Source organism: Leptonychotes weddellii, chromosome 14 (assembly GCF_054177405.1).
Source record: "Leptonychotes weddellii isolate Sample4059 chromosome 14, ASM5417740v2, whole genome shotgun sequence".
Taxonomy (NCBI): Eukaryota; Metazoa; Chordata; class Mammalia; order Carnivora; family Phocidae; genus Leptonychotes; species Leptonychotes weddellii.
Genome location: NC_138382.1, coordinates 76369764 through 76397616, shown reverse-complemented (window position 1 = coordinate 76397616; position 27853 = coordinate 76369764). Strand labels below are relative to the sequence as shown.

At 48.0% G+C, this 27853-nt stretch overlaps 1 protein-coding gene across 7 annotated transcripts in view; it reads left to right on the top strand.

Annotated features, from left to right (window-relative positions):
* Positions 1-27853, top strand: part of RAPGEF1 (Rap guanine nucleotide exchange factor 1) — a 135724-nt gene that overhangs the window by 24275 nt on the left and 83596 nt on the right. The window contains exons 3-4 of one of the 7 annotated variants that reach the window (XM_081803808.1): positions 68-116; positions 980-1062. The exons of the other annotated variants lie outside the window; for them this stretch is intronic. Of the exons in view, the coding sequence (XP_081659934.1) occupies positions 68-116; positions 980-1062 (132 nt within the window). The remainder of the gene's footprint in view (positions 1-67; positions 117-979; positions 1063-27853) is intronic. 7 annotated transcript variants of the gene reach the window in all.

The following is a 27853-nucleotide window of genomic DNA, read 5'->3' as shown; positions in this document are numbered from 1 at the left end:
AATTTCCATTGGAAGCAGCTGAGTTTACAGACAAAATTAAAGCCAGCCTCTGTGTTTTATTCTGCAGTTTGTGCATTTGTGTTCAGTAGTTCCAGCAGAGGAGTTGTGGGAGCATGGTGAGTGAGAGCGGTCATTGCAGGGTCCACGGTAAGTTGGGGTAAAAGAAGGAGCAGCTCCCTGCCCTGATTTCTAAGTCTGCATGGATCCCCTTGACCAGGAGTATGTCTTGGCCAGTGTCAGGATTTGTTTGTTTGTGCAGATTAGACCCTGGGATAGCAGTTTGTCTCCCTAATCCAGAGTCCAGTGAAGCCCTGCCAAGGACTCAAAGTAGCAAGGGCGTGGAGGGGTCTTTCCTAGTTTATCTCTGTCTTTAAGGGTTGTTGATGTTTTGGAAATAGGATTTTAGAGCAGTATTTAGGAACCAAATTTAGTGAATCCCAGACACCACTGTGACCCTGATCTGAGTATGTTTTCCGTAGTCCACACTCAACATGACTGTGAAATCTCAGTGTGTGACTGATGACTCCAGGCTCCAAGGCAAAACAACATGGTGTCAGTGTCTGCTTTGGGGGCAAGTGAACGGTAAACACATCTTTGTGTGCATTTGATATGAACAGCCCAGGCTGTTGCCATGTAGTGGGAGGGGCTCCTGGGAATACAGACTTTAACCAGAGTCAGATATTTGTGATTGGGAAGGTCAAGCCCAGAATACATTCCGAAAGCAAATTTAAAGGAAATCATTATCTGCGCTTTAGGTCATTTACATTTCTGTTTCCAGGATGTGCGCCTGGAAAGTTGAAAAATTAAAGTGACAGAATACTAGTTAAAAAACGTAAATCGTACCACCTCTGCCGGCTGTCCCTCTAAGGAGCATTTTATACCTGGCAGAGAAATGTCTCTGTAATGATTTTAAACAGTGTGCGGTGTGCACCCTTTGAGGGGACTCACATTATGCTCTTTCTTACTGTTTTTCTCATAGCTCTCAGAACCCAAAACATAAGGAGAAAGCGGTACTGCTTTTTTTGGTTTTACAACACCGGGTGCTTGCAGTGGCTGATAAATGTGAGTCATCTGTAATTGCACAGTGAGTTCTAGCCGACCCCATGCCAAAAAAAAAAAAAAAAGAAAGAAAGAAAAGAATGGGAGGTAGGAGAAGGCAGTGGCTTCCAGCATGATCCTGGGAAGCCAGCCGGCCAGAGCTCTGCCCCACACTTGCTGTCCGACCTTGAGCACTCGGGTTTTGTAATCCCAGATCACCTCATTCCCTCACGGCACCCACCTCCCACGGCTTCTCCAAATGACTGTGTTTTCCTGTGTGAGTTCCTTATAGCCCTCACCGCAGGTATTTTTTTATTGATCTGTTTATATACTACCTGATTGTAAACCGCCTGAGGGCTGTCTGTCGTGGTCGTTGCTTGTTACCGGGTGCCCTCCGTGAGTGCACTCGGTGACGAAACGTGCTCCCTGGCTGTGTTACCACGGCTATAAGTGAGGTACGAACGGGGAGCCTGGTTCCTGGTGTGTGGTAGGCGCTCAGTAAATGCCAGCTACTAGTGCTGGCGGGCGTATGGTGGTTACGTGGACCTGGAAATGCTCATTCATTGTCTTTCTCGGCTCAAAGAAAAAATGGGGGGTTAAAAATAGGTACACCTTCCTCTATTCCACAGCAGTTCTGAATTTACCAAGAGTGAAGCTATTGATTGTTGTTCACATTTGCAAAAGATTGCTTTACAAAAAGCACTTAAATCATAGTGAACATTTAGTTGCTGATTCATTAAACCAGGCACCTGGTGAAACCTTCCATTTAGAGCTAAATTGAACTCCGAAGTACACCTATAATCCTGCCCTCTCAGAAGACTTGTTCATTGGTTCTTGAGAATTAATTTGAAGGGTTGCTTACAATGGTCGTTTTGGCTCCTGGGAGTATAACACAGGCAGAAGTTTCCTGGGGAATTAAAAATTGCAGCAGTAATTGCAAATTGAATTGTTATCTCCTTCAGAAATCCCGGCAGCTTGGGGCCATACCAGCCTGGTAAATGGAAATGTTGATGATTTACATGTTTGTACACAGTTGGGCGTGAGCGAATAAAATTAACACCCTCAGTGGAAGAGCTGGGAGGAAAAGTGTCTTTCCCCAGGGCTGACTGGGGGCTGACTGAGGGGGAAGGAGATTGGCTGGCTGGGGTGGGGGTGGGGGTAAGGAGTCCGGGATTTGCATGAATTCCTCTCGATCCCTGGTCCCTCTGCTGGGGCAAAGACAGCATTGTTTGGATTCCAGTCAGCAGTGGTGTTGAGACTTGCCACTGCAAGCTAGGTAGTGAAGAAGCATCCGGGGCCTCTGGATGCCTGTGTGCCAGGTGGTTAATACTGATGGCTTTTCTGGCCAAAGCTGAAGCCGGCCCACCTCCCACCATCCACTTTCTGGTCTTTTTTCCATTGCTTGGGGCCACAGTGGTGTCTGGTGTCGGCCTCTCAGCCAGGACACCAGAAAGCACAAGGGCTGGGTGCTGCCCTTGGGCCACCCAGCTCAGTGCCTTCTAGGTGAGTGAGGCGGGCCACGTGACTTCACGTTTCCAAGCCCGTTTCCTGGTCTCTACGTGAGATTAACAAGAACGTGTGCCTCGAAGGGCTGTTGAGAGAATTAGATGAGATAATACAGCCCTTAGTGGACAGCAAGCACTTAATGAATGATAGTAATTCTTGTTACTGTACATCCACGCATGTGGATCATGGGCCTGGCTCTGTTGCAGCCCCAACTTAGCCGTGTGAGTTTGCCTAATTCTGCCTGTTTCCTTCTCTCCGTGTAAGAGACTGCAGGTCAGCTGATCACAGAGGTGCTTGTGAGGTCTGAGTCAGTGACCATCTGCACTGGCCACTGCCGTTCCTGTCTGCAAGCTCTCTGGGGGTTCAGTGTCTGGAGTAGGCATCCGTTATGCCGAGCACCGTGGGCACAGGGATTTTTATGGCGTTGAAGTTCTCTGAAAATGGTTATTGCAGGACCCACCGCAATCAAACTGTTCCTACTTAACTAGGGTATTAAACTAATCAGGACTGTCCGTTTTCCTGTTCTAGTACTGTGGTGTTGAAATGTTTTTTTCATAATGACATTGTTATTAGGAGCTTGGACTCTGGAGCCTGGATGCCGGGGTCGAATATTTGCTCCTCCACTTGCTAGTTGGCTGATCTTGCATGAGTTGGTTAACTTCCAGACCTCATTTTTCTCATCTGTAAATAGTACCTGTAAAGTGCTTAGGACAACTCCTGGCACATAGTAAGTGCCCCATAAGTGTTTATTATTGGTGTTATTTTTAGGTTAAATACAGAGGAATTAACCTTTTAATTGAAAAGATGGTACTTTATTAAAGGTTAGAAAAAATGGGCAGATGCAAAAAAGAAAATACATGTTGCATGTGTCTAAATCTAAAGGGCCTGAAACATAGTGAGCAGAAGAGTGAGCTGTTACTATTAATCTTTTCCAGAGCTGCTGCACATGCATGCGCATTTTTCAGAGTTGTGATCATGTGCAAGTCATTTTTTTATTTCATGCTTTTGTGTGGTCTTCATAGCTACTGTAATGACTGTAACATTTCTATTATGTCAATATTCCATAACTTAAGTCATTTACCTGCTGCTGACTATTGAAATTATTTCCCCTTTTTGCTGTTATAAGCGAGGCAACGATAAGTAGCTTCATTCATATATATTTGTGATTCTGTTGCATGATTTCCTTAGGATAAGACCCCAGTGTAAAATTCCCAAGCCAGGAATGTGGGAATAGCTTGCAGGCTCTAGGGGATGTACCTGTCAGCGTCTTCATGAGTGATCAGTTTATCTGTTAGCCGCAAGCACCTCAGCACTGAGTATTACCATTTTGAAATTGTTTCTCTTGTAAAACTTATATTTACTAATGCCATAATGATGAGTTACCTAATGGCATGGGGCTCAGAGATGGGCATGGGAAGTTCACAACCCATTATCAGTGTTAAGAATCTGGTTTTGGGGGCACCCTGGTGGCTCAGTCCTTAAGCATCTGCCTTCGGCTCCGGTCATGATCCCAGGGTCCTGGGATCGAGCCCCGCATCGGGCTCCCTGCTCCGCGGGAAGCCTGCTTCTCCCTCTCCCGCTCCTCCCCCTGCCTGTGTTCCCTCTCTCGCTGTCTCTCTGTCAAATAAATAAATAAAATCTTAAAAAAAAAAATCTGGTTTTGTTTTAAGATTGTTTTTCTCATAGTCCTTTGCATGGAACTTGGCTCATCCTCTTTCAAGTGCTGAGTTTCATAGAAAAGAGGCATGAGATTTTATTTAAGAATAGCCATTTACCATCACAACTTTTTGTCTCCTGCCTCCCAGGGAGCAGTGAGTATTAAATAATTCAGTTAACTCATGTGAAAGGGACAGAGTGAGCCCACGAGAGTTGTTAACATTGTTAGTGTAATGATTACCGTTAGGCAGTGTGGCTAATGACCCAGCTCTTCTTCCTCTCCGCTTCTGTAGGGCTCACTCCCCTACCATTTTCTCCCAACTGCTTGCATATGATGGGCCACCAACTCAATTGTTGTTAAAATCGGCATACTGCTATTAAACGGCATGTTGCCAAGGTGGTTTGAATCAACGGCATCGGGGTGTTAGAGTAAATATAGCGGACAAAGGTGATGTCTGAGCCTGTTCATCGGTGAGGCTCTAAGCCATGGTTGGATGTGACCATAAATGGGGTGGGAGAAAAAGAGTTTTTGAAGCAGCGTTTATTTACCATGCTAATGGAATCACAGGTGCCTTGAGCTAGAAGAGAATGATAAAAAAAATTTCTAAAATGATTCCCTAGTTTAACCAATGAAGAAATTGAAGCTTAGAGAAATGAGGTAACTTGTCTCAAGTCCTGCGGCTAGTTTGTGGCTTGTCCCTCCTGTGTTAGGATAGTGACATACCAGTGGTGTAATAATATGTGTAGTAAAGCTACAGAACAGCACAACATATTGTGTGTATTATGATTGTGTATTTTATGTCTAATATATTTTCATGCTATAGAATATATGTTCAATACATTGTATATATGATACATTACTATATCGTATGGATGGCGTACAACATGATACAGTAACATACGTAGTAATAATCCAATAGTAATATGTTGGGATATAATGTTACAGTAACGCTGACGGCTTCGTGTATGCCAGGTGTGGTCCTAAAAGATCTGTATTCATAATGGACTTCCATAAATCGGTTTTTTGTTAAGTGAAAGATCAGATGTAGGAAATGGAAACATAAGTGTGAGGAATTTTTCTCGTGAGAAGTGTGGGGTGTTGTTTTGGGTGGGGTGAGAAAAGGGAAGGAAACTTCGCTTTGTCGTCAGAGATTTCCAAATTTAGAACAGTATCTATCCCCAGCCTTTGGCTTTAGGGTAGGCTTCACCCTGGGAACATGCGTACAGTACGTTTCCGTGTTCGACTACTTTTCCAGCTGTGGGCAGGGTGTCACCATTACCTTAGATCATAGCAGTGGCCAGGGGCCACTTCATATCCAATTACATTTTGGCAAGTGCCTGTAGGGCACTTGATTTCAGAAGTCACTTCGTGCTGAAATACCAGATGACTGTTTCTGCAGACTTTGTGGACCACAGCTGAGTGTGGGGGGGGGTCATCGAGGTCAGGGACCGGTCAGTTTCGTAAAGGGCCAGATAGTGACTGTTGTCGACCTTGCAGGGCCAAGAGGCACAATCAAGACGATTACGTAGGTACTTACATAACCAGCAAAAAATGAAACCGTCTCCAAGTGTGGAAACCATTCTTTACTTCGCAGGCTGTAAACAAGCAGCCCGCACCAACAAGCAGGAGGCTGGTGGGCTTCAGGCTACCGGCAGAAGTTGACCAGTCCCTCCTCTGTGGGGTCATTTTCCATCTGGGTGCCCTCTGCTGTCCTCGTTATGACTCTGGAGCTCTGAAACTGGTCATTCATTGGTTACCAAAAAAAAAAAAATCTTTGAATTTTCAGGCCAGAAGACGACTTAAATATCATCTTCCAGCTGTCTCCTTTTTATAATCGGGATTACTTAGCTGAGCCTTTTGGCTTCTAGTCTTCCACACACACATTCAGGTCTTTATTGATAAAAATAGTCGTCCTCATCACCACAGGGATGAGAAGATAGATGACGGAGGTTTGAAGAACCTGGCGCTATTGAATATAGACGCCTTAAGTAGGCTTCCTTTACCGTTAAATGGGACACTGTACTAAAAACAACTCCATTTTCTATAGTCATTCATTGATTGATTGATGGGTGTTCATTCACTCAACAAATATTTATTGAATGGGGCCTGTGTCAGACACTGTTTTGGACACAGGGGAATGCTGAATGAAAAAGTGGGACCTCACTGCCCTCTGGATTTTACAGTGTATATAAACAGGTAAAATATGCAGTCTGTTGGATGACAGGCATTGTATGGAGAAGGCAGGGAAGGGGGTCGGCAGTCCAGGGCTGTGGGAGTGGTTGTCCGCTTGGGAGGATGGAGGCGAGGGGTGGGGGCTGCTCAGCAGTAAGCCTGGAAGCTGCAGCTGAGCAGGAACACTCTAGGAGAAGGCGTAGCGCGTGCAGAGGGCCTGAGGAAGACCACAGGCCAGCGCGGCCGGAGTAGAGTTGCCTCAGAGAGAGTGGTAAGAGATGAGGTCAGGGAGTAGCAAACCACGTAGGGTGGGACTTGCTGCAGGCCTGAGCGTTCTGTGTGTTACGAACACAAGAGTGCCAGTGGAGCAGATGGGGATCGGGGGCGGAGACCAGGAGCTGTGTGTAGAACAGTTTGGGATGAGTTTGAGTTGAGTTTGGGATGTCTTTTAGAGAACTAAAAAAAAGGAGATGGCTGTTAAGCAGTCGAGTGTTACGCATCTGGAGTTCAGAAAAGCCTAGGCTTTGAGTCTTTGACCTAAAGATGGTATTTAAAGCTATGAGACTGGATGAGATTACCAAGGAAGTGAGTAAGAGAAGAGAAGGGGCCATGGACTGGAGAGCCCTGGAGTACTCCAGCATTAGGAGGGCGAGGAGATGAGAAAGACCCTCGGGTAAGGTAGGAGGAAACACTGGAGCCTGTGGTGGCCCAGGAGCCAAGGGTGGGAAGTATGATAGGGAGGATGGAGCAAGGGGGACAGGTCATGCTGATTAGAGTCAAATCACATGAGGACTGAGATGGACCGTGGTGGTCACTGGGAACCTTGACATGAGGCTTCAGTGCCTTGTTGGGAGCAAGGAGGCTTAGAAGAGAATGGGCAGAGAGGAATTAGACATGGAGCATGGCCGATTCTTTGAGGGGTTTTGCTGCAAGAGGGAGCCAAGGCAAGGTGGTAGTTGTCGAACATAGTGGGGCCAAGGGAAAGGTTTTTTTTTTAAGATTTTATTTATTGGGTGCCTGGGTGGCTCAGTTGGTTGGGCGCCTGCCTTCGGCTCAGGTCATGATCCTGGAGTCCCTGGATCGAGTCCCGCATAGGACTCCCTGCTCGGCAGGGAGTCTGCTTTGTCCTCTGACCCTATCCCCTCTCATGTGTTCTCTCTCTCTCAAATAAATAAATAAAATCTTTAAAAAAAAAAAAAGATTTTATTTATTTATTTGAAACAGAGAATGAGAGCACGAGCAGGGGGCGGGGCAGAGGGAGAGGCAGGGTCTCCGCCGAGCAAGGAGCCCGATGCAGGACTCGATCCTAGGAGCCTGGGGTCATGACCTGAGCCGAAGGCAGATGCTTCACCGAGTGAGCCACCCAGGTGCCCCCAAGGGAAAGCTTTTTAAAAAGGGAAGAATAATGGCATGATTAAATGTTGGCAGGAAAGACCCAGTAGAGAAGGAAAGCCTGATGGATTGGGGGGGAATTGCTAGACAAGAGAGTGTCATAACTGTCACGGCTACTTTTTATCGAGCACTGCTCCTGCAGGTGGTCAGCACTAACACATCCCGCCAGTATTTAGTGAGTAAAAACAACTGGTTATTTAGTTCAGGCTTCTGCAGATGGCGGTTTAGGCTGGGGTTCCTCCTGTGTCTGCCGTCAGCTCTGGGAGAGCTCATTTCCGGCAGGCTAGGCCAGGTCACTCACCTGGCACCCGGCAGGTTTCCTAGGAGGGAGGTGCGCAAGGCCTCTTGAGGACCAGGATCAGAACTGGCCCAGTGTCACCACCAGCTCCTGTCATCGGTGGAAGCAAGCCCTAAGGCCAGTCCAGACTCAAGGAGAAGGGAGAGGGTCCCCACTTCTTGATGGGAGGTGCCTCAAGTCATGTTGCAAAGAGGTGTGGATACCAGGCGGGGAGTACTTTGGCCATTGTTTTCAAACAGTCTCCTCCAGCCATCTGCGAGCTGAGCACGTGCATTTGATCCTCACTGGATTTCTGTGTGGAGGGTGGGATTCTCTTCATTTCACAGATGGGGAAATGGCTTCGGTAACTTGTTCAGGATCACACAGCTACTGAGTGGCAGAGTTGGGACCCAAACCTTTGTCCTTGGTCTCCCTGATGGCAAAGCCCCTTCTTTGTCCTGCCTTCCTGACAGTGTTGGTTTATAAGAGCAGACTAGAGTGTCGAGTCTTCTCTTTTCTTGTTTGGCAAGGGAATATTTTTGTAAATGATTATTATCTCAGAATGGACTGAGGGAGGTGGTTATCTTGTGTGGTTTACGTGTTTACTGTGTGGGAACTAGACAACTGTATTTATTAGAATCCCATTGAGGACACAGTGGTGTGCGTAATTAGGTCTTTCGTTGACAGAAATTCATGTCCCCTCTCTCAGCTGGACCCTCCGGGCCCTTTGACAGTCTTTCCTCTTGTTCTTGGTTCTCTGACCCTCCTGTTCCTCGTAGCAGCCTCTCGAGATAGTCACGACTGCGTGCACGGCCTCCTTCAAACCCCTTTGCCGCCAGGCCTTCTGACTTTATATCTGCCGTCATCCCTGACTCTTTCTGTCTTTGGCATTGGGACCCCTGCCTCTAGTCCAGGGTTAGCCCCCTCTGCTCAGGTCCTCCTCCCTCCAGAACACGCTATAATCAACATCAGTCTCCTCCTCAGCCAGCTGGACTTCCAAGTTCTCCCAAGAGCGGACTCCAAAAAGCAGAAAAAATAGCATCGGCCTCAGGGAACTTTGCCTCTGTCACTGGTCATGTAGCCTTGGGCAAGTCATTTTCCCTCAGGTTCACGAATCTGAGAAGAACAGACCACTCAGGGAGAACAGGGTTTACTCGTGTCCACACAGGAAACCCTCGGCCTAGAGCGCAGTTCTGTGCACAGTGGCTTCCTGTGTGTCCTGGGTCCTGACCGTGTGTGTGTGTGTGTGTGTGTGTGTGTGTATGTGTCTCTCTCTCTCTCTCTCTCAGCCATGCAGCCTGCGGCCGCCCTCATCACTCCAGCATCAGAACTTAGTGGGCTGCGTGGCTAGAGCGGCCGCCCTCTGCGTCGTGCACTGGGAAAGCAGCTGGAGACGGGGCTGTTCTGAGTGCTGATTGTACAATCTCGGAAAAGACGGTATTTGGTTTGAAAGCAAAAACCACAGTGAAGATATTTTTTTTAAAGCTCTCTTGGGTAAAGGGAGCAGATAAGTGAGTCGTTAGATGAAACCAAGCATTTCCAGTCTCTCTAACCTTGCTGATGGGGAGCCTGGGAGCTTTGCCCTTCTTTAAAGTCCCTGGTTCGGATCCCATCGAGTTGAGGGGGAGGCAGGGCTTCTGTCTGTCCGCTGAGCTTTCCGCAAGCTCGTGCACGGGCTTGAGATTCCGGACGCAGCATTGGTCTTTATTCTGATATACTTTGCTGTAAGATAAATAGTCCTGCTACTTATTTATCATGTAACCTTAGGGAAGTTACTTAATTTCTGTCAGCTTCGATCTGCTTGTCTGTAAAAGGAAGGCAGTTAATGACACCTGCCTGAGAGTGTGAGGAGTGAGTAAGGGAGGATTTGGCAGAGAGCTAGCCCTCGGTACAGCTCAGCTGTGACTGCAGTTATTATGTAAGAGTCCCGTCTTGTTTACGTTGTAAATCATTTGTAAAAGATTTTTCATACTTCCATGATTACTCTCTACTTTCAAGATGTGTCCTTATAGTTCTTACTCATTTAGTCATTCATTCACTGAGCTTGTGTTTATTGAGCACCTTCTTAGGGCAGGGTACTGTAGATCATTTTCCTCCTGCTCAGGTTCATTTCTTAGTGGTTGACATTATAATAGCCAGAGCTATGGTTTGCTGAGCACCCACGTCAGTAGAATTGTTTACCTAGGTGTTAGTTTCTAAAATCAGGGTATAAGGGGAACATTGCATATAGTCAGAATTACCCTTGAAACCCCTTAAATCTGTAATACATCTGGGGGCGATCAAACCTTTTTTCTACAGAGCCATGTACTAAATACTGGCTTTGCAGGCTACATATCGTCTCTCACATATTCTTCATTTTCTGTGCCTTCCAGAAACAAGCCTTGGTCTATGTGAACAGCCTGTGGTGGGCAGCCTCCAAGACAGCCCAGAGTTCCCTGCCTCTTCATATCCACAAGCCCAGATGTAGTCCCCTCCCGTTTTGTCTTGGGTTGATCTTGTGACTGGGTGACTACCGCAGAAGCAGTGCATGGTGTGTGATTTCTGACTGTGGGTGGGTTCTGCCTCGCTGCCTTGGATCCTCTGCTCTGGGGAAGGGCAGCTGCCAGGTCGAAAGGAGAGGCCCAGGAGGTGAGGAGCTGAGGCTCCCTGCCAACAGCATGGGGGTGGGCGGTGAGCTTGGAAACAGCTCCTCTGGCCCTGGTTAAGTCTCGGGTGACACAGCCTGGTCAAGACCTGAGCCAGGACCTCCAGCTCATTGAAACCATCCTGTCTGTGGGTGATTATCAAATCCTCAACAGTGAAAGGAAACAGTGAGGAATTTTATTTTATTTTTTTTATTTTGATTTTTTTTTAAAGATTTTATTTATTTATTTGAGACAGAGAGAATGAGAGGCAGAGAGCATGAGAGGGGGGAGGGTCAGAGGGAGAAGCAGACTCCCTGCCGAGCAGGGAGCCCGATGCGGGACTCGATCCCGGGACTCCAGGATCATGACCTGAGCCGAAGGCAGACGCTTAACCAGCTGAGCCACCCAGGCGCCCTCAGTGAGGAATTTTAAAGAACGCCTGTTTGCCCGCAAAGTTCAGTCAGTTCCTCTGATACTAAGTTTCACCATGTCACCAAGTCTGTTTATGGATAGTTACGTGACCTGAGAGTCAGATGCAGCTCTTCCGGGCGGGCCAGTCATTGAAGACCACCACTTAATAGCCACAACTCCCGCCAAGGTCAGTACCGGCGGCTAAGCGTCTGGTTTGATCTGCCGTGCTCCGAAGCCCTTCTAGGCTTTCACTGGTCCTCATCCTGGCCCTGAGCTGGGATACAGCAGTGTGCTCGTCATCTGTGGAGAGCTTGTGCTACTGCACTGAATGGCTCCAGATGGCCTTGCTCTTTTTCAGTTTCACCCAGACGACCTTATGTACTTAATGGCTCTTCCCCGGGCAGCTGGCCATTGACCTATGTCCTGTGGCCTGTCTTGGAAAGATGAGCTGGGTCAACTGGTTCTGGCTCAGGAATTTGATCCAGGAGTTAGACTGTGTGATCACTGGTGGGCACTTGAGCTAAAGAGGCTTACAGAATTGGAGGCAGGCAGCCATGCTGTAGTCCCAAATTGTGAGGGAGTGGTAGTTCAGAAGAAGTGTCTTGTGCATGTATTTAACAGATACTGATTTGAGCACCTGTTGTGTGCTGGGCATTGTTTCAGTCACTTAGATTACAGGCCTCCATCCTTGGGGCACTTAGGTTTCTAGTAGGGGGAAATGGACAAGGGATAATACACACTATACGTGAGTGGGTTACAAAGAACGTGAGGAGGGGAGAAGTGCCGTGGGAAGCAGAATGAGGGGCATCAGGAGTTCCCAGGCCTGAGGGGTTAGACTGCAGAGTTAACTAGGGCAGACGGGGGCGGCCTCGTTGGGAAAGTGAGATGTGTGTCAAGTCTTGGAGGAGGAGAGGGTGTTGGCCAAGCAGACATCTGAGGGACAAGCCTTCCAGGCAGGGCGATCAGGTAGGTGTGTTCAAGGAATAGTGAAGAAGAAGTAGGACCGGAACAGAGAGCAACATCTCATCAGGCCTGGAGGACCATTGTAAGGGCTTCGACTTTAATGTGAGAGAAGTGGGGAGCTGTTGCAGAGTTGTGAGCAGAACAGTGAGATAATGAGACTTACATGTTCCTGTGATCACTCTATTATGTGTGTAGGGGAATACAGGGGAGCTAGGGCAGAGGCGGGGAGCCCAGCTGGCAGCTGGTACAGTAATCCAGGCCACGGCAGTGCCAGGGGTGGAAAGTGGTTGGATCTGAACGTATTTTCAGGACTAGAGCCAAAGGATTTTCTGACTGCTTGGATGAGGGTTGTAGGAGAGAGAGAGGAGTCAAGGACAACCCCAAGGGTTTTGGCTTGAGCAGCTAACTATAAGGATGGAGTTGCTATCAGGTCATTCAAGGGGGAAGGCTGCAGGGGCACCTGGGTGGCTCAGTTGGTTGAGTGTCTGCCTTTGTCTCAGGTCGTGATCTCGAGGTCCTGGGATGGAGCCCCGCATTGAGCTCTCCGCACAGCAGCGAGTCTGCTTCTCTCTCTGCCTCTGCTTCTCCCTCTTCCTCTGTGACCACTTTCACTCTCTCTAAAATAAATAAAAATCTTTAAAAAGGGGGGGAGGAGGCTGTGGAGGAAGATTGGAGGTCAGTTAGAAGTGCCTTCTAGATATCCGAGTGGAGATACTGAGTGCATAGCTAGGCAAAGAAGTCTTGAAAGGAGGAAGATCCGTACTAGAGGTACTTGGCATAAAGATTGTCTTTATTTATTTATTTTTAAAGATTTTATTTATTTATTTGACAGAGAGAGAGACACAGTGAGAGAGGGAACACAAGCAGGGGGAGTGGGAGAGGGAGAAGCGGGCTTCCCACTGAGCAGAGAGCCCCACGTGGGGCTCGGTCCCAGGATCCTGGGATCATGACCTGAGCCAAAGGCAGACACTTAATGACTCAGCCACTCAGGTGCCCCTAAAGATTGTCTGAGGGAGTGAGCCTCAGTGGAGAATAGAGGCAGGGACAGAGAGATGGAGAGAGGCAAGAGATGAGGAGTGCTGGTTCTCAGGACCTCCGCCTTCTTCATTCTTGGCCTTCCTGACAGCTGGATGTTTAGCTGTCCTTGGATTCCCAGGAGTCTCCGTGCATTCTTATTTATCATAAACCTTCCTTTTTACTTGAACATGTTCATTGGATTTCTGTTCCTTGCTACCGAAGAGCTGTGGACAAAATGGTGGTATCATCCCCATTTACAGGTAGGAAACGGGTTTGGGGGTTAAACTTACTCAAGGTTATCCCAAGTGGCCTAGCTGGAACTCGCATCCACCCCCCCTCTGGCTTGTGCACAGTGTACAAAGCTTGTGCGGAGTACTGGGATCCCATTGTTCTGAGCTGTGGGTGACTGTTGTGCGGTGTGTGGTGTTTAGTATCATTTGAATGGTTTCAGGTGTCTCGCGCAGATGAGGAGCTGGGGGGAGCAGTGCCCAGCCTGAGAGATCATTGGCTTGAGCTTGACATTTCAGGGGTCCCAATGCAGTGCAAGGAATTGAAGCATTGAGTGGGTAGCTCATGGACGACAATTTCAGCATCTCCTCCGTGTAAGATGCCGTTAGGCACAAATCTTTCTGAACCGGGGTTCCTCATCTGAACCACAGAACACAGAATTGTTCGAGTGACTGTCCTCTCAGGTCGTCCAGGGATGGCACACAGCTGGTGTCATTCCAGTTGCAGCAGAGAGAATTGGTTCGTTACATCCAGTAGATGCCTTAGGATCTTAGACTTTGTTCCCCCCGTTACCATCCTTAGTTGAGAAAGGCAGAAGCCCAAATAGCCCCCAGGTTGGTTCATAATTGCAGACCAGGAACCACCATGAAGGGTCAGAGCTGGGATCTGAAGAGTTAAGTCAGGGTCGACCAGGTGAAGTGAGGTGGACCTGTGTGTGTGTGGTTGGGGGGAGGGGGGAGGATATTGTCTAGATGAGGAAACCATGTGCAAAGGTCCTGAGGCAAAGGGGTGGGGGGGAGGGGAAGATGTTGTGGAGCCTTCTCGACAAGCTGAAAAGCCATCAAGTGTTTTGTTTTTTTTAAGAGCATACTTTATTATTATTTTTTAAGATTTTTATTTGAGAGAGAGCACAAGAGTGGGGTGAGGGGCAGAGGGAGAAGCAGACTCCCCACTGAGCGGGGAGCCCGATGTGGGACTCAGTCCCGGGACCCTGGGATCATGACCTGAGCAGAAGGCAGAGGCCTAACCGACTGAGCCACCCAGGCGCCCACCATCGAGTGTTTTAAGTGGGGTGTGTGTGTGTGTTTGTGAAAGATTGAGAATGGACATCAGATTTGTGCTCGGACAAGATGACCCCAGCTTCAGTGGGAGAATGCACTGGGGCAGCAGGAGGGGACCTGGGGGCTGAGTGAGCCGTCCCAGTAGGTGATGCGGTGTGGATGGGGCGGCGGCAGTGGACAGATTCACTGGTTTGGAGGGTGAATGGGCAGGACTTGCTAACGATGGGATCTGAAGGATAACAGGAAGTGAAGTGGGTCAGGGAAGACAGCCAGATTTCTGGCTTGTGTTAACGGGTGCTCACTGTCCATTGGTCCATTGAGATAAGAAGTATGGGAGGAAACCCCGTTGTTTATTTGGTTTAAATATAAACAGTGAATTATGGTTCTTTTAGGGCTTTTTCTATTTTTGTTAACCACAGGAGCAAAAACTGTTTGTTGCAGGTGTTTGCAGGTTAGTTCTCCTTGAAGTTCCTAACTTGTGGGATTTGAGGGGCTGCTAAAGTGAGCAATTTGGAGGGATGGTGCTCCAAGTCCATGTTGAGAGGTCCTCCCTTTGCCTGGCACGACATCTCTAGTGCAGCCCATCTACGGAGCTCTGCCCAGGGAGATAACTGGGCATATCCTGACCTTGAGAAGGGGCAAGAGACCTGGCAGTGGCTCATTTTTATTTCTTTGCATGGACAATTGGGCTCCTAATGAGAATGTTTTCCATTAGGCGGTCCCAGGAAGCCTCCATTCATGAGTGACTCACATGATTTATCGGCAGAACTGCTGTGTCACATGTGCTCCTGTGGGTAGCTAACACTTGCTGCAGGCAGCCACCAGGGTGTTGCCATCCAGTGAATGGGACCCGTGGTGATGGAGCATCAAGGTTGACAAGTTGATCTTTCTATTTAGCTTTTAAGGCATGAGGGTGGAGACCCTTGGATGGATGGTGGGAAGGGAGGATCCAAGACAGGATCTCTGACTTGGCATTAAGTATTTGCCAACTACATTTAAACTTGTCATCCTTGGCGTTGTCCCAGGAGCTGGGCACACTCTGAGTTCTAAAAAGGATCACTGGAAGCTGGTTGTACAAATGGGCTGATGTCCTTCCTTGTGTCCCCTTTGCTTCTTCCAATTAGGAAAGCTGAGGACCACCTTACACTTTACTCTTGAGACATTTTTTTTTAAAGATTGATTTGTCAGAGAATGAGAGGAGAGAGCGCGCGCAGAAGCGCAAGCAGGGGGAGCGGCAGGCAGAGGGAGAGACAGGCTCCCTGCTGAGCAGGGAGCCCGATGCGGGACTCGATCCCAAGACCCAGGGATCATGAACCTGAGCCAAAGGCAGGTGTTTAACCAACTGAGCCACCCAGGTGTCCTGAGACATATTTTAAAAAATGAAATCTAAGGGGAACATACTCAGCTGAGAACAGGTGTGAGGGGAGGGTGAAGAGAATTCCCTGTGTAGGTTACTTGATTGGCCACTAAAAAATTGATTATTAATTGAATCCATTGCTTGGGCTTGCCTTCTCAGATTTTCCAGTCTTGCTGAGAAGCCAGTGGCTAACAGTTTGATTTAATGTGTTGAACAAAATCCAACTGAGTAAATGAAGATCTGATTGGCTTTACTGAATATTCATGAAATGGGCAGCATCCCATCTAGCAAGTTAGAAAGGAGCTCCAGGGAGCTGTATGAAATGGAAGGCCTTTATAGGCAGAAGTAGGGCGGGACAAGGATGCTATTAGTAAAAGAAAAGAAAGGATTGTTTCAGGCTAGGTCATCTTCCTTTGGGGGGAGGGTGGGAGTCTGTCATGCAGATTACCTTTCCAGGGTGGATCAGGAAATTCCAGATTGAGTGGTTAATGGTCACATTCCTGATGTCACATCTTGGTTTGCCGTCACGGGGGTCAGTGACTCCGTTTGGGGCCTGTTCTTTCTTTCTTTCTTTCTTGTTTTTTAAATAAACATAACTGATACTGTGGTAATTTTATTATTTTTGTATGGTTTTGAACCTCAGCAGTTGAAATGTTCGGCTTCTTTTGTATCTTCCTTTTTACCAGAGCCCCACTCGTAGTTTAACTCAATAATTACAGTCTGCCAGTGCAGTTACATTTAAGTGCCAAGAACAGAGTTCCTGAGAAAGCATGTGATGGGACCCAGTCTTTTACTTCATTCAGCAAATATTAATGAGGACTTTCTGTGTATCTAGCATTATCCTGGGCACTGGGAATACAGCAGTGAGCAAGATAGACAAAGCCACGCCTCACTGCCCAGTGGAAAAGAGAGGCCATCAACTTAACCAGCAGCACAGTGGGGTGGTCACAGGATCTGTGACCTAGTTACCTAATCCAGGAGGTCAAGAAAGGTGTCCGAGATGAAACCGTTGCTTAAGCAGAAGGAGCTGAGCATATTCTAGATGGTCTGGATGGCAACTTTACATTGATTCCAGGGCTGATTTGACAGCTCTTTGTGTCGATGTCCAGTTGTGTAGTGGAGTTGTACTTGGTAATAGGCAGAGGGGTTGGGTATGAATAAAAGTACATACGCGAATCATGGAACACTACATCAAAAACTAATGATGTAATGGCTGGTGATTAACATAACATAATAAAATTAAATTTAAAAAAAGTACACAAGGCGATAATAGTGTATAGGCATAATTACTCTTGAAAATCCCAGTTGAAGACTGACAAAGTCAGTTATCCCTTTAAAATTAAAACAGGATGCTATTTCTTTAGAGCAGGGGTCAGCACGCCTTCCCCCCTCCATCAGGGCCAAATCCACTTGGCTCCCTGCTTTTGTAAATAAAGTTTTATTGGAACACAGCCATGCCCATTTATTTACAAATCATCTGAGCTGCTTTCCCACTAAAATGTCAGAGTCAAGTAGTTTAACAAAGATTCTGTGCCCCACAAAGCTGAAAATATTTACTCTCTTGCCCTTTAAAGAAAACATTTGCTGACTCCTCCTTTGAGCAAATGTAGGAATTCGTTTTATATTTAGGCACCATGTTCTAAAAAGAAAACTGTTATCTTTAAACACTGGAATCCTATTAGTGAGGTGAGATGTTCACAGCACAGAAGGCAAGAAGGAATGGAGGGAATCAGTCTCTGCGCCTCTCTTGCCTACTGTCACCTGGGGTCATATGCTTATTAACGGAAGAGAGAGTGATTTGCCTAAAATATTTATCCTTCTCCCTCTCCCTTCCTTCCTCCACTTTCTGCCCATCTCTCTGTTTTTTCAAGTGCACATAATTGGGTTGATCTGAGGTCGATGGAATCCATTATATACTCTTTGTACTTCAAATGTGGTGAGCTGGTGAAGAAAAGAACAGCAAGACTTAAGACTTGATTTGCAGATGATGTGGTTCTACTACCCGGAAGGTAAAATGTGTCCTAGTGATTTCAGGAGAGAAAAGTGGTAAAGAACAAGAACCCAAAACACTGTCCTGCAGCTCTCCACACTGTGTTCACGTTGTGCCTGGTGATGCAGTCTCAAGAAGCCATTGTCCATACGCTCAATCAGTATTGTTCATCTCAGTGTTGGGAAGGTTTTAGTTTTATTTGCTTTGAATTATAAATGTGATTTGATTTGATAGTTGTAAAGAAACTAATGTGGCTGACGGACTTTCAGATGGCTTCATCATAGCTGTCTCCTCATGTTCACACCTTTGATCCTTGAGTGTGGATGGACCCATGAATAGGTCCAACCAATAGAATATGGCAAAGGTGATGGGATGTCACTCCCCTAATTATGTTGTGTTATATGTGACCCTTGCTAGTGGACACACTTGCGTTGGAGAAGTAAGAGGTTCCGTGTCGCAAGGAACTGAGAGCAGCCTCCAGTCTCCAACCAGCAAGGAGCCTCCAACCTTACAGCTGCAAGGAAGTTAATTCTGCCAGCTGCCTGAGGGAGCTGGGACACAGGCCCTTCCCTGGTTAATCCCCCACATGAGACCTCAGCCCTGCCAACACCTTGACCGCAGCCTTGCAGAGGACCCATCCAAATGCACATCATCAGACCCTGACCCACAGAGAGTGTGACATAATAAATGTACATGTTTTTTGTTACACAGCAATAGAAAATTAATACAAAGCATAAAGAGTTTACCCCAGTTGTTTCTGGTTTGTACTGAACATTATAAAAATCCAAGCTAATTCCAGGAATCTGCAGTAGGTTTGGCCTCCCCTCCCCACTCCCCGAAAGTTGTCCTTAAATTATTGGGTCACTTGACCAAACTGGAAAATGAATGGTAGCTTAGATAATAGTATTATATCAATGTTTAATGGTATTGACAACTGCACTGCAGTGATAGAATATCCATATTCGTAGGAAGTACTCACTGAAGAATTTAAGGGAACACACTGTGGTATGTGAAATTTACTCTCACGTGGTTCAGAAAAATATATACATGTAAGTATGTCTGCGTGTGTGTGTGTGTGGTGGTGAAGCCCCTGCTTTTTAAAAGTTCAATCAGAGAAGGTCTAGGTCTTTCCTCGTAGGGTAAAGCATTTTACCTTTTACTTTTCCTCTGTATACCTCCTGAAGCAAAGTGGGGTGCTAAAAATATCACTTGGTGTTCGTTACCTCGTGCTGAAGCAGGGCAGGCTAGCAGATGTAGGACCCCTATCTGCTGTGGTTACTCCTGTAAAAAAGCTTAATTCTCAAGTAAATGTTTTCTCATTTGCTACTCACAACAGCCCTTTGTTGTGGGTGCTGTTTGTCTCCATTTTGCTGGTCAAGGGTGTTACTAATTGTCCAAGTTTTCTGAGCGAGTCAGCGGCAGAGCCAGGCCTGACTGCAAGCGGGACCCCCGGCCCTGTCCCTGACTGGTTACCACGGACCTTCGCTGCAAGAGCGCTGTTCCTGTGTTCCCCTTCAAAGACGGTGGCCCCCAAGAAGAGGCCGAACTACTGGCGTGACGCTGAGCCCACAACCCGCCTTCCGCTGGGAGCTCTGGTCACAGCCCTGGTGAGCCTGTAGTCCCTCGTTAGTCCGTGTCTCGGCTCACCGGCAAATCCAAGGTGGCTCCTGCAGCCGTTTCCGTGGCACCGACTAGGGATCACTGACGAGACACGGCCGATGCCCTGCTCGTGGCCACAGTGGAAGGGGTGGGCGCGCCACACCAGCCAGCCCAGCGTTCTTTTATGAAGCACACGTGGAGGACGGGGCCTGCCCTTGTGCTTGTCCCCCCAGAAATCAGCCTCAGCTGCCAAGCTCACCATCCCTCCTTCATGCAGCTGCCCACCTGCCCCCTTCTTGTCCACACCGAGTTCCCATTTGGGGCCTTCTTCACTGGAGCTTCAAAGCAGGGGCGGGGGGTCCTTCCAGCACTTGGGGGCCGTAGGGACAGTGGCATTCTCATTCACTCTGTTCTGCCCGTGACGCTCCTCCCAGCTGAAGAATTCCTGACCTCGTGATTTGTCTTGAGCCTGCTGGCCTGTTTGGCTGGCTGCTGCCCTTCCAGGCCTTACCCAGTTTTCCTCATACGCTGGGGAAAACGGTACAACCACACCTCTGCAGTCTCCCTCTGTAATCCTGGCTGCCTGACTGAACGTTGGGCTCTTTGAAGGAAGAATCTCTGAGGGGGAAGCGGGCTCCTGGTTCTCCTGCCCCAGTCCCCCACCTTCCCCAGCCGTGAGGGCTGGCCTCCAGAGGAGCTGTCCAGTTGGGCTTGCTTCTGCACCCTGAGGTTCTGCTGATACCCAGAGTGTGCTCTGTCCCTGTGGGCGCAGGCCGCATTGGGCCTTAGTCATCAGTGCTTTGACCACACTGAGTTTGGGCCTCAGAACTCTGTCGATGTGACTGACATCTCAAGTCTGCCAGAAATAGGTAGGGAAAACCCCTGTTTCCATTAGCTCTTTAAGGGTAGTTTCTATATTAACTAAGGGCTCCTGGAAACAACAGGGTCATATTAATAATTGAGATTAAACATAGAAATGTATTCACAAATATAAAGTTCTTGAGCTATTGATTCTTTTTAATAGAGAACACATATTAAGTGGCTACTTGAAGAACGTTGTAGATCGTGTAAAACCAAGATTGAAGACCCAATTCACAGTGTTACTTTATATCCTCCCCGAAATTTCTTGTGGAATGTCGTACCAGGAAAAGTTCCCCTCTTCTGTTGAGTTCATATATTTTCTTTGGATGGTCAAATTAATCCCTCTTGTTTACCTTTTTACCTTCGCTACTAGGAAACTCAGAGCCAACCGGCCATGGCTCAGTTGCAGTAAATCTTGTGTTCCAAGCTTCTGATTCTGTTCTCTTTTAAACCCTCTTACTTGTTTTGTGGTTCATGTTGCCTAAAGAAATACCTACAGTTGGGGGGAGAATTGCTTTGTCACTTTGTGCGTTAGTTCTGTGGTTTGCTTTGACCCCCGCTTCTGGGTAGAAGCAGCTGTGTGTTATGTCAATGATTAGGTACATGTTTTAACCCATGTAGACAAGAGCTTGTTGACCTGTGCACTGGGGGAGAGCTCTGATGTCCACGTCTCCTCTAAGGAGTCCAGTCCCATGGCACAGTAATGACTGAGGAGAATTTTGTTCTGACTGAGACTGAATGTGGGACTGGTACCGACCGAAGACTCTCTGCAGGGTGTGTTAACGACTGATGGTTGCAGCTGCGCCACTCGTTTGCCTTCTGGCCATGTTTCCTTTGCCCTCCTTGGTCACTGGACAGAGGGGAGAGGAGGACAATTCTTGGCAGATGCTTTTAGCAGGACCCTGAGGCATGACGGACGAAGCTAATCTTAGTTCCATTTTTAATGTTAAGGTAGTTTGGTTGCGTCTTTCCTCTTAGGGTAGAGCATTTGAGCTTTTGTTTTTGCTTTTGCATTTCCTGTGTATACCTCCCAAAGCAAAATGGACTGCTAAAAATGTCACTTAGTGTTTTATTTTGTGCCTAGAATAACATTCAAGACTTGTGAACACTGTGAGTCACTAAAATAGTTTTAGGAGAAAAGAAATGTTATCTGTGTTAGTCTGTATTTCCGTTTAGAAATTTTCCAGTTGATTTTGTGCGCTTATTTAATTGGACAAACATAAACTATTTCTTTCATCAATAGCAATATAATAATGTTTTATTTGCTGGCACCATGCATCTCTCCTTGTAAGCTGAACAGCTTATTTTTAAAAGTACAGTAAGTTTGGGGCGCCTGGGTGGCTCAGTCGTTAAGCGTCTGCCTTCAGCTCAGGTCATGATCCCAGGGTCCTGGGATCGAGCTCCGCATCGGGCTCCCTGCTCCGCGGGAAGCCTGCTTCTCCCTCTCCCACTCCCTCTGCTTGTGTTCCCTCTCTCGCTGTGTCTCTCTGTCAAATAAATAAAATCTTTAAAAAAAAAAAAAAAGTACAGTAAGTTTTATAGGAAGGCCACAGTTAAAGAGGAAAGTAGCTGGAAAACAGGCCGTGTGCACGTCCATCGTCATTAGAGCTCACACATGTGCCTGTCACGTCGTGGGCTCGGGCTTGTGCCCCAGGAATCCCTGGCTTCTGGCACAGTGTAGTCGCTCTGTCAGTACTTGTGGGATGAATGAAGTCAGTAGCAGTACAGGCAGGGAAGGGTTGAAGAAGGGTGGTTTTCTAAAACGAAGTAGGGAAATCAGCCAGGCCAGTGGGTCTCAGACTTAGGGTGTGTCAGAATCACCTGGAGGGCTGGTGAAAGCGGATCTCTGGGCCGCACCCCCAGAGTTTCTGATCCAGTGGGTATGGTGTGGGGCCCAAGAGATTCCGTTGCTAACCATTCCATGGGTGAGGCCGCTGTTGCTGCTGCTGTTTCAGGGCCATACTTTGAGAACCACCGATCAAGGCTTATTGGCCTTTTCCAGATGAGAAAAGAGCCTAAGAGGAAGTGTGCTTTGCCTAACTGACCAAACCAATTCGTGGCAGAACGTACATGAAAAGGCAGCCTCCCACTTCCTAACTTCCAGGAGAGAGAAATGTGTCCTGATGTCCTTAAATTGGCCAACTGCTAAGGTGACCCCATGCCCTAGTTTCTTTTTTTTTTTTTTACAATTTTTTTTTTATTCTTATGTTAATCCCCATACATTACATCATTAGTTCTAGATGATGCCCTAGTTTCTTTCTTGGGATTGAATCCCAGGTAACTGACAACTTTGGGACAGGACAAGAGGAGAAGAGGTGTTGTTCCAGATGTTCATTAGTTAATCCTGCACACGTGCCGGGTACCAGCTGCCCATTTGTGACCAGACGACATCCGACACCCATCAAAGGAAGTGGTTTGTTTGGAGGCCGATTAAAGTCTTCTCACTGTGGCCAGTTGTGTTCCTGCAGTGTCTTGCCCATCTTGGAGATCTTAGCACAACCCTCAAGCTTGGTCAGCTGTGGGTGGGACACACTGCGTCAGGGCCACGTCAGCCGCCCACACGGGTCATTTCCCCACAGCATGGGAGGCCCCGAAGTTGGGGTGGGAGGTGCGCTCTCGACAGACCCCTGGGCTTCTGAGGCTCTTTTCCTCCTGGCCCTTCTCTCTTTCCCCTGGGTGAGATGCTAAGAATCTCTGGTGGGCAGGGAGCCTTGGAGCAGAAGCTGTTTGGTCTGGGCAGGAGGTAACTGTAGGCATTTCCTGCCCATACTTTCCTCTTTCGTTTCCCATCCATCATGTGTACTGTTGGCACCGTCCTCTGACCGACATGTGCCCTGGTGGCACTTAAGGAGGACATGTGAACGTCATGAGGAAGAGGGCGAGCTGTAGTCACGGTGAGCGGAGTCTGAGTGCAGGCCGTTTCCAAGCACGGTGTAACTCTGGGCCTGGTTACTCGCTCTGAGCCTTGGGTTCTTCATCTGTGAAATGGCCCCTGAGATACTGCCTGCCCGTCAGAGCTGACATAGTAAGTCCTCAGTAAACTGTGGGCTGTTTTACGGAGAACGTGGTGTGCGATAGGGTGGAGTATAGGCAGTACTTGACTAACACTTGCCTTAAATTGCTCTTTCCCCTCCCTTCCTGTGGCCTCTGTCGGTGTAAGCACCAAGCCTGCACGTTTGGATTTCGCCTTGTGGCAGCTTGCTGTTAAGACAAGGCTGGGGGAGTTCATTTTGTCTAAACGTCACCCACACACTGGGGAAAGGATCTTGTTGTTGAAAGGAAGATGACTTCAGGGTGGCTGCCTTCTCACCCTGCGGGTAGCATGCTTAGATTTCTTTCTCATGGCAGGTGAAGAAGGTGTGAAGGTGTGCGTTGAACGCTGTGCTCTCTCACCCTCTCTAGAACGCACTTCCCAGCACCACTGGGAGGCAGGCAGGCTCCTGGATCCAGCAGGACTCACCTGCCTGGCCCAGACTGGCCCCGTTCCCTCTCCCCACTCCCTCCCTCTGCCATACTGAGTAGGTCTCCTGATTCACCTTGACCCTCCTGGCCCAGGGCCTTCCAAACATGCTCTTCCCTCTGCCAGAAACTTTTCCTCAGTCCACATCCCCCCTACCCCCTCAAGAAAATGAAAATCTGGCCAACTGCTGTGAATCTTTCAGGCTTTGGTTTAAATCAGGTTTTTTTTGCAGGGTTAAGGGTGGTTGCCCCGGTGGAAGATGGCTTTAGAGCACCCTTTCCTGCCTTACTCTCCCCTCCCCCCGCCCCCATCAGTGTTCCTGCACTTCCACGTCAGCTGCTTGTGCTAGAGCCCTGGCTCCGTCTGCCTCTGGGGGCATCCAGACCAAGGTCCAGGCCTTCAGCACTTGATCTCCGTTGGGTAAGGGGGCCTCGGGCCACTTGTAATGGTGTGTTTCGGGTCCCTTCCCTGTTCCTCCCAAGCATTGGTGTCCTGTCTGCCTGACTCACTGTTGCACCCCGGGCACCGAGCATTAGGGGCTTGAAAAATGCACTGGGCCATATTACCTCGTACAGTCATCCTCCACAGGGTTCCCTTCTGTCTGAAGAGGAGAGCGGGAATGTGACAGGATCCTCCTTGGCACACAGCCAGCTCAGACTGGGCTTTGCTTATCAGGAGCCTTCTTCACTTGGGGCCATGTGGAAGCCATCGTCATCCAGGCAGGTGGGGGCAGTGCTGGGGACACTGACATGACTGAACATCATCAAAGGGCTCACGCTTCTCCAAGCTCTGCCATCCCTGAGCCGGCAGGGTTACATCGCTGCCATGTGCCGTTTGTGGCCACAGCCCTGGAAGGGAAAATCCCATAGGAGGAAAAATGTGTCAAAGAAAGTTGGAACCAAAAACACTTTAAAAGGTGACCTTCAAACACGTGCTGAACTTCCTGCAGAGGGTAGACCCGTTTATAGATTCAATCCACTGATTTTCATGCATTTTTCAAACATATCCACTAGCTTTCTGGCAGCTGCATATTTTTATTATTAAGGCGCCCTTTGTTTTGAGGACATGGGGGCCGGCAGAACAAAAACTGTCTTTAGAAGATTTAAGTCAGGGTGAGTACACGATGGGCCCAGACGTCCTGGAAGAAAATGAAGTGACATGGTTTTCTCCATGGTCATTTGGTGGCTCCTAGACATTTTTGGTTGAACATCATGGGACTTTCCCCTGTCATTCCTCCTCCTTCCTAAGGAAGGGTTTCACAGACCCCACACAGCTCACATAATAGGAACCTGTGCTTGGGGATGCAGGATCCTCGGCAGATTGCTTTCCTTCCCAGTTGGCTTTGTTTTCCTGTCCAGAAAATTCAGCGTTTTCCATTTTAAATATAAAAATGTGGTTATCAATTTAGAATGTGTTCTAAGGACTTTGAAGATACTTTTGTTTTCCACTAAGAAAACCTTACTTCGTGGATTGGGGTCAGCATGGAACAAGGAGCCAACCCATTAAGGACCCAGCAGAGTTCAGGCCAGGCCCCTAGGCCAGACAGTGGTAGCTTTTCAGCCAACCCTCATCTTGGACACTCTGACACCTCAACCCCTCCCCTTTTAGCTTCTGTGCATTTTGTCCAGGTTTGCTTTCTTCTCCTTCTCCTTCTTCTCCTTCTTCTGAGAGAGAAGGAGAGAGGTGTGAGCTGGGGGTTGTGAGGGAGAGGGAGAGAGAGAATCTTAAACAGGCTCCACACCCAGCGTGGAGCCTGACCTCACGACCCTGAGATCATGTCCTGAGCTGAAATCAAGAGTTGGATGCTTAACCAACTGAGCCACCCAGGCACCCCAGGTTCGCTTTCTTCTGATTGCAAATATGAACTTGTGTATGCTTTTGACGGACATCTTTTTGTTGACCCACTTCTCTGCCCTTGTGAGAATCAATCTACTGCCTTAGAGCAATGACTTGAGGACAAAAACCATTTTTTTCCAGCACAAAGTAGATGCTAAACAAATATTGCAGCCAGATATAAACAAATATAGCATAAAGCAGAAGGAAGAGCAGTGATTGATCACTTTGGTCCACCACTTCTGGGTGAAATTTGTTGTCCGAAGCACTCATGCACACAGTAGGTCTTCAGAAATATTTACCGGCTTACTTGTGCTCTGAGCCTTGTATTAAAGAGACTTGTTTCAGCCAAATGTCTTTGCTTGGGGTGGCTGGTTAGTTAGAACTTGGTGACTGGGACTAGTAGTCACCCCTTCCCCCCAAGCCTCAGGGCTGTGCTCATGCAGGCCTGTTTTAGGCACAGTGTTTACAAATCCATCTCCCCATTAGAAGGGGCTTGTCCCGAGGAATGTTTTGATGTGAGATTTGAATTTCCCTGTTAGAGTCCAAGGATGCACCTGCCTGTCACTTTGTGTGTGTGCTAGGCTCTGCTGAGCTTCCCCATCTCCCACTCAAGATTTGGAATTTCTTAACAGTTTCTCTCTTTCCCCCCAGACCTTTGTTCCCCTGGAGGACTAATTAAAGCCCAGGTTCCTGGTTCCCTCCCCCAGAGATCTTGATTCATTAGGTCTGGGTCTGTGTTGGGGGTTGGGGTGGAGAACTGGTATCCTGACCAGCTCCAGCTCATGTTGATGCTTCTCTTCATGACCCAGACCCTTCCCTGCCCTTCACTCTCAGTTGGGAAAAGGATCAAGACACTGTCAGAGAACTAATTCATAGGATTGCAAAGTGAAATTGAACTTAAGTCTTTTAGATTTTTGATACACTTTGTGTACATGATCACAGTATTTCTTACTGTGGGTTGTGGTCAAAAAAGGCCGGAAAGCTACCGTTTGCCTCCACCTTGGAAATGGCCCACCTGCTGACGCTCCGCCTGTGCATGATCCTTAGTTCCAGACCCAGAGCAGCAAGTCAGTCAGGGTCCTGCTGACTCTGGGAAGGGACTGGATTTGCAGTCTTGATCACCCCCACAGGCCCCCTGACCAGGAGGATGTGCAGCGTTCTCACTAGGACATGAGGTGTGCTAGTGAGAAAATCCTCCATTCCACACTTCCCAAGGAGAAGGGTCTTCAGCATTTCAAGTTAGTTACGATGGAAATAAATTTCATGAAGTGATATTTAGCCTTACTGCCTTAGTGCCCTCTGATCGTTTCTATTCTGTTTCATGTTTAATCCACGGAATTGGTTTGGGGACTTGCTAATGGGTTGTGACTTGGAGTAAATGTGAACAGGAGAAATAGACCACACATCTCCCCACCTGCGCAGCCGGTGCCCTTCTGCTGACGCTCACTCCGTTCCATCTCTCAGAGATGCCTCTCTTACCCAAGGCGACCCTATCTCTTCACGTGTTTCATGGTCATATCCCATAATGTCTGCTCGGCTTACAGCCTTAGGGCTTTCTTCATGAACTTTTCCTGTATCTTTCCGGAAGGAAACCCTTTATTTCTTCAGCATTTGACTTGCTCTGCTGTGTGTTGGAGCTCTGGGTGTATGGTTTTATTTCTCTGTTAGCTTATAAACCACGTGAGGGCAGGGCCCATATTCCCGTTCAGCCATGGACCGGACCAGATCTTCTGTGGCACCAAATGCCCAGCATGGGGCCGGTGGAAGGAGCTCAGCCAAGTTGTGCTCCATTGTGTCAGTGGCATCGGGGCCCAAATTCGGTTTCTAACCTTGTTTCACTGGGGAAGTGTATTCTGATTCCAAGCAACTGACTTTGAGCAGACGAGTCTCTGCCTCCTTCCTTCTCCCCTGTGTGGCCTGTGCTTGTTCTTCCTCCTTGGCGTGCTGAGACAGAGGCCTCCTCCTGTGGAAAGTTTTGGTCCTTTACAAAGAACTTCAATTCTGGTCGATGTAAAGGATACATCTGCTCAGAGAGAACAAGGGAAAACGAGATTCCTTCTCGAAAAATGCACATAGTGTCCTGCTCTGAGGATTCTAGAATGAAGCAACTGGATTTTTCCTAAAGGCGTTCTTTGGGATGGGGTGGGTTTTTGGAGAGTTCTGAACAAGAGAAAGACTTTGGAGAGAGTTAAAGGAATGTTAATTGGCTGAGTCTAAGACCCAAGAAGGGAGATGGCCAACCAACGAAGAACTGTCTTTTAAAAACACACATTGTGGGCGCCTGGGTGGCTCAGTTGGTTAAGCGACTGCCTTCGGCTCAGGTCATGATCCTGGAGTCCCGGGATCGAGTCCCGCATCGGGCTCCCTGCTCGGCAGGGAGTCTGCTTCTCCCTCTGACCTTCCC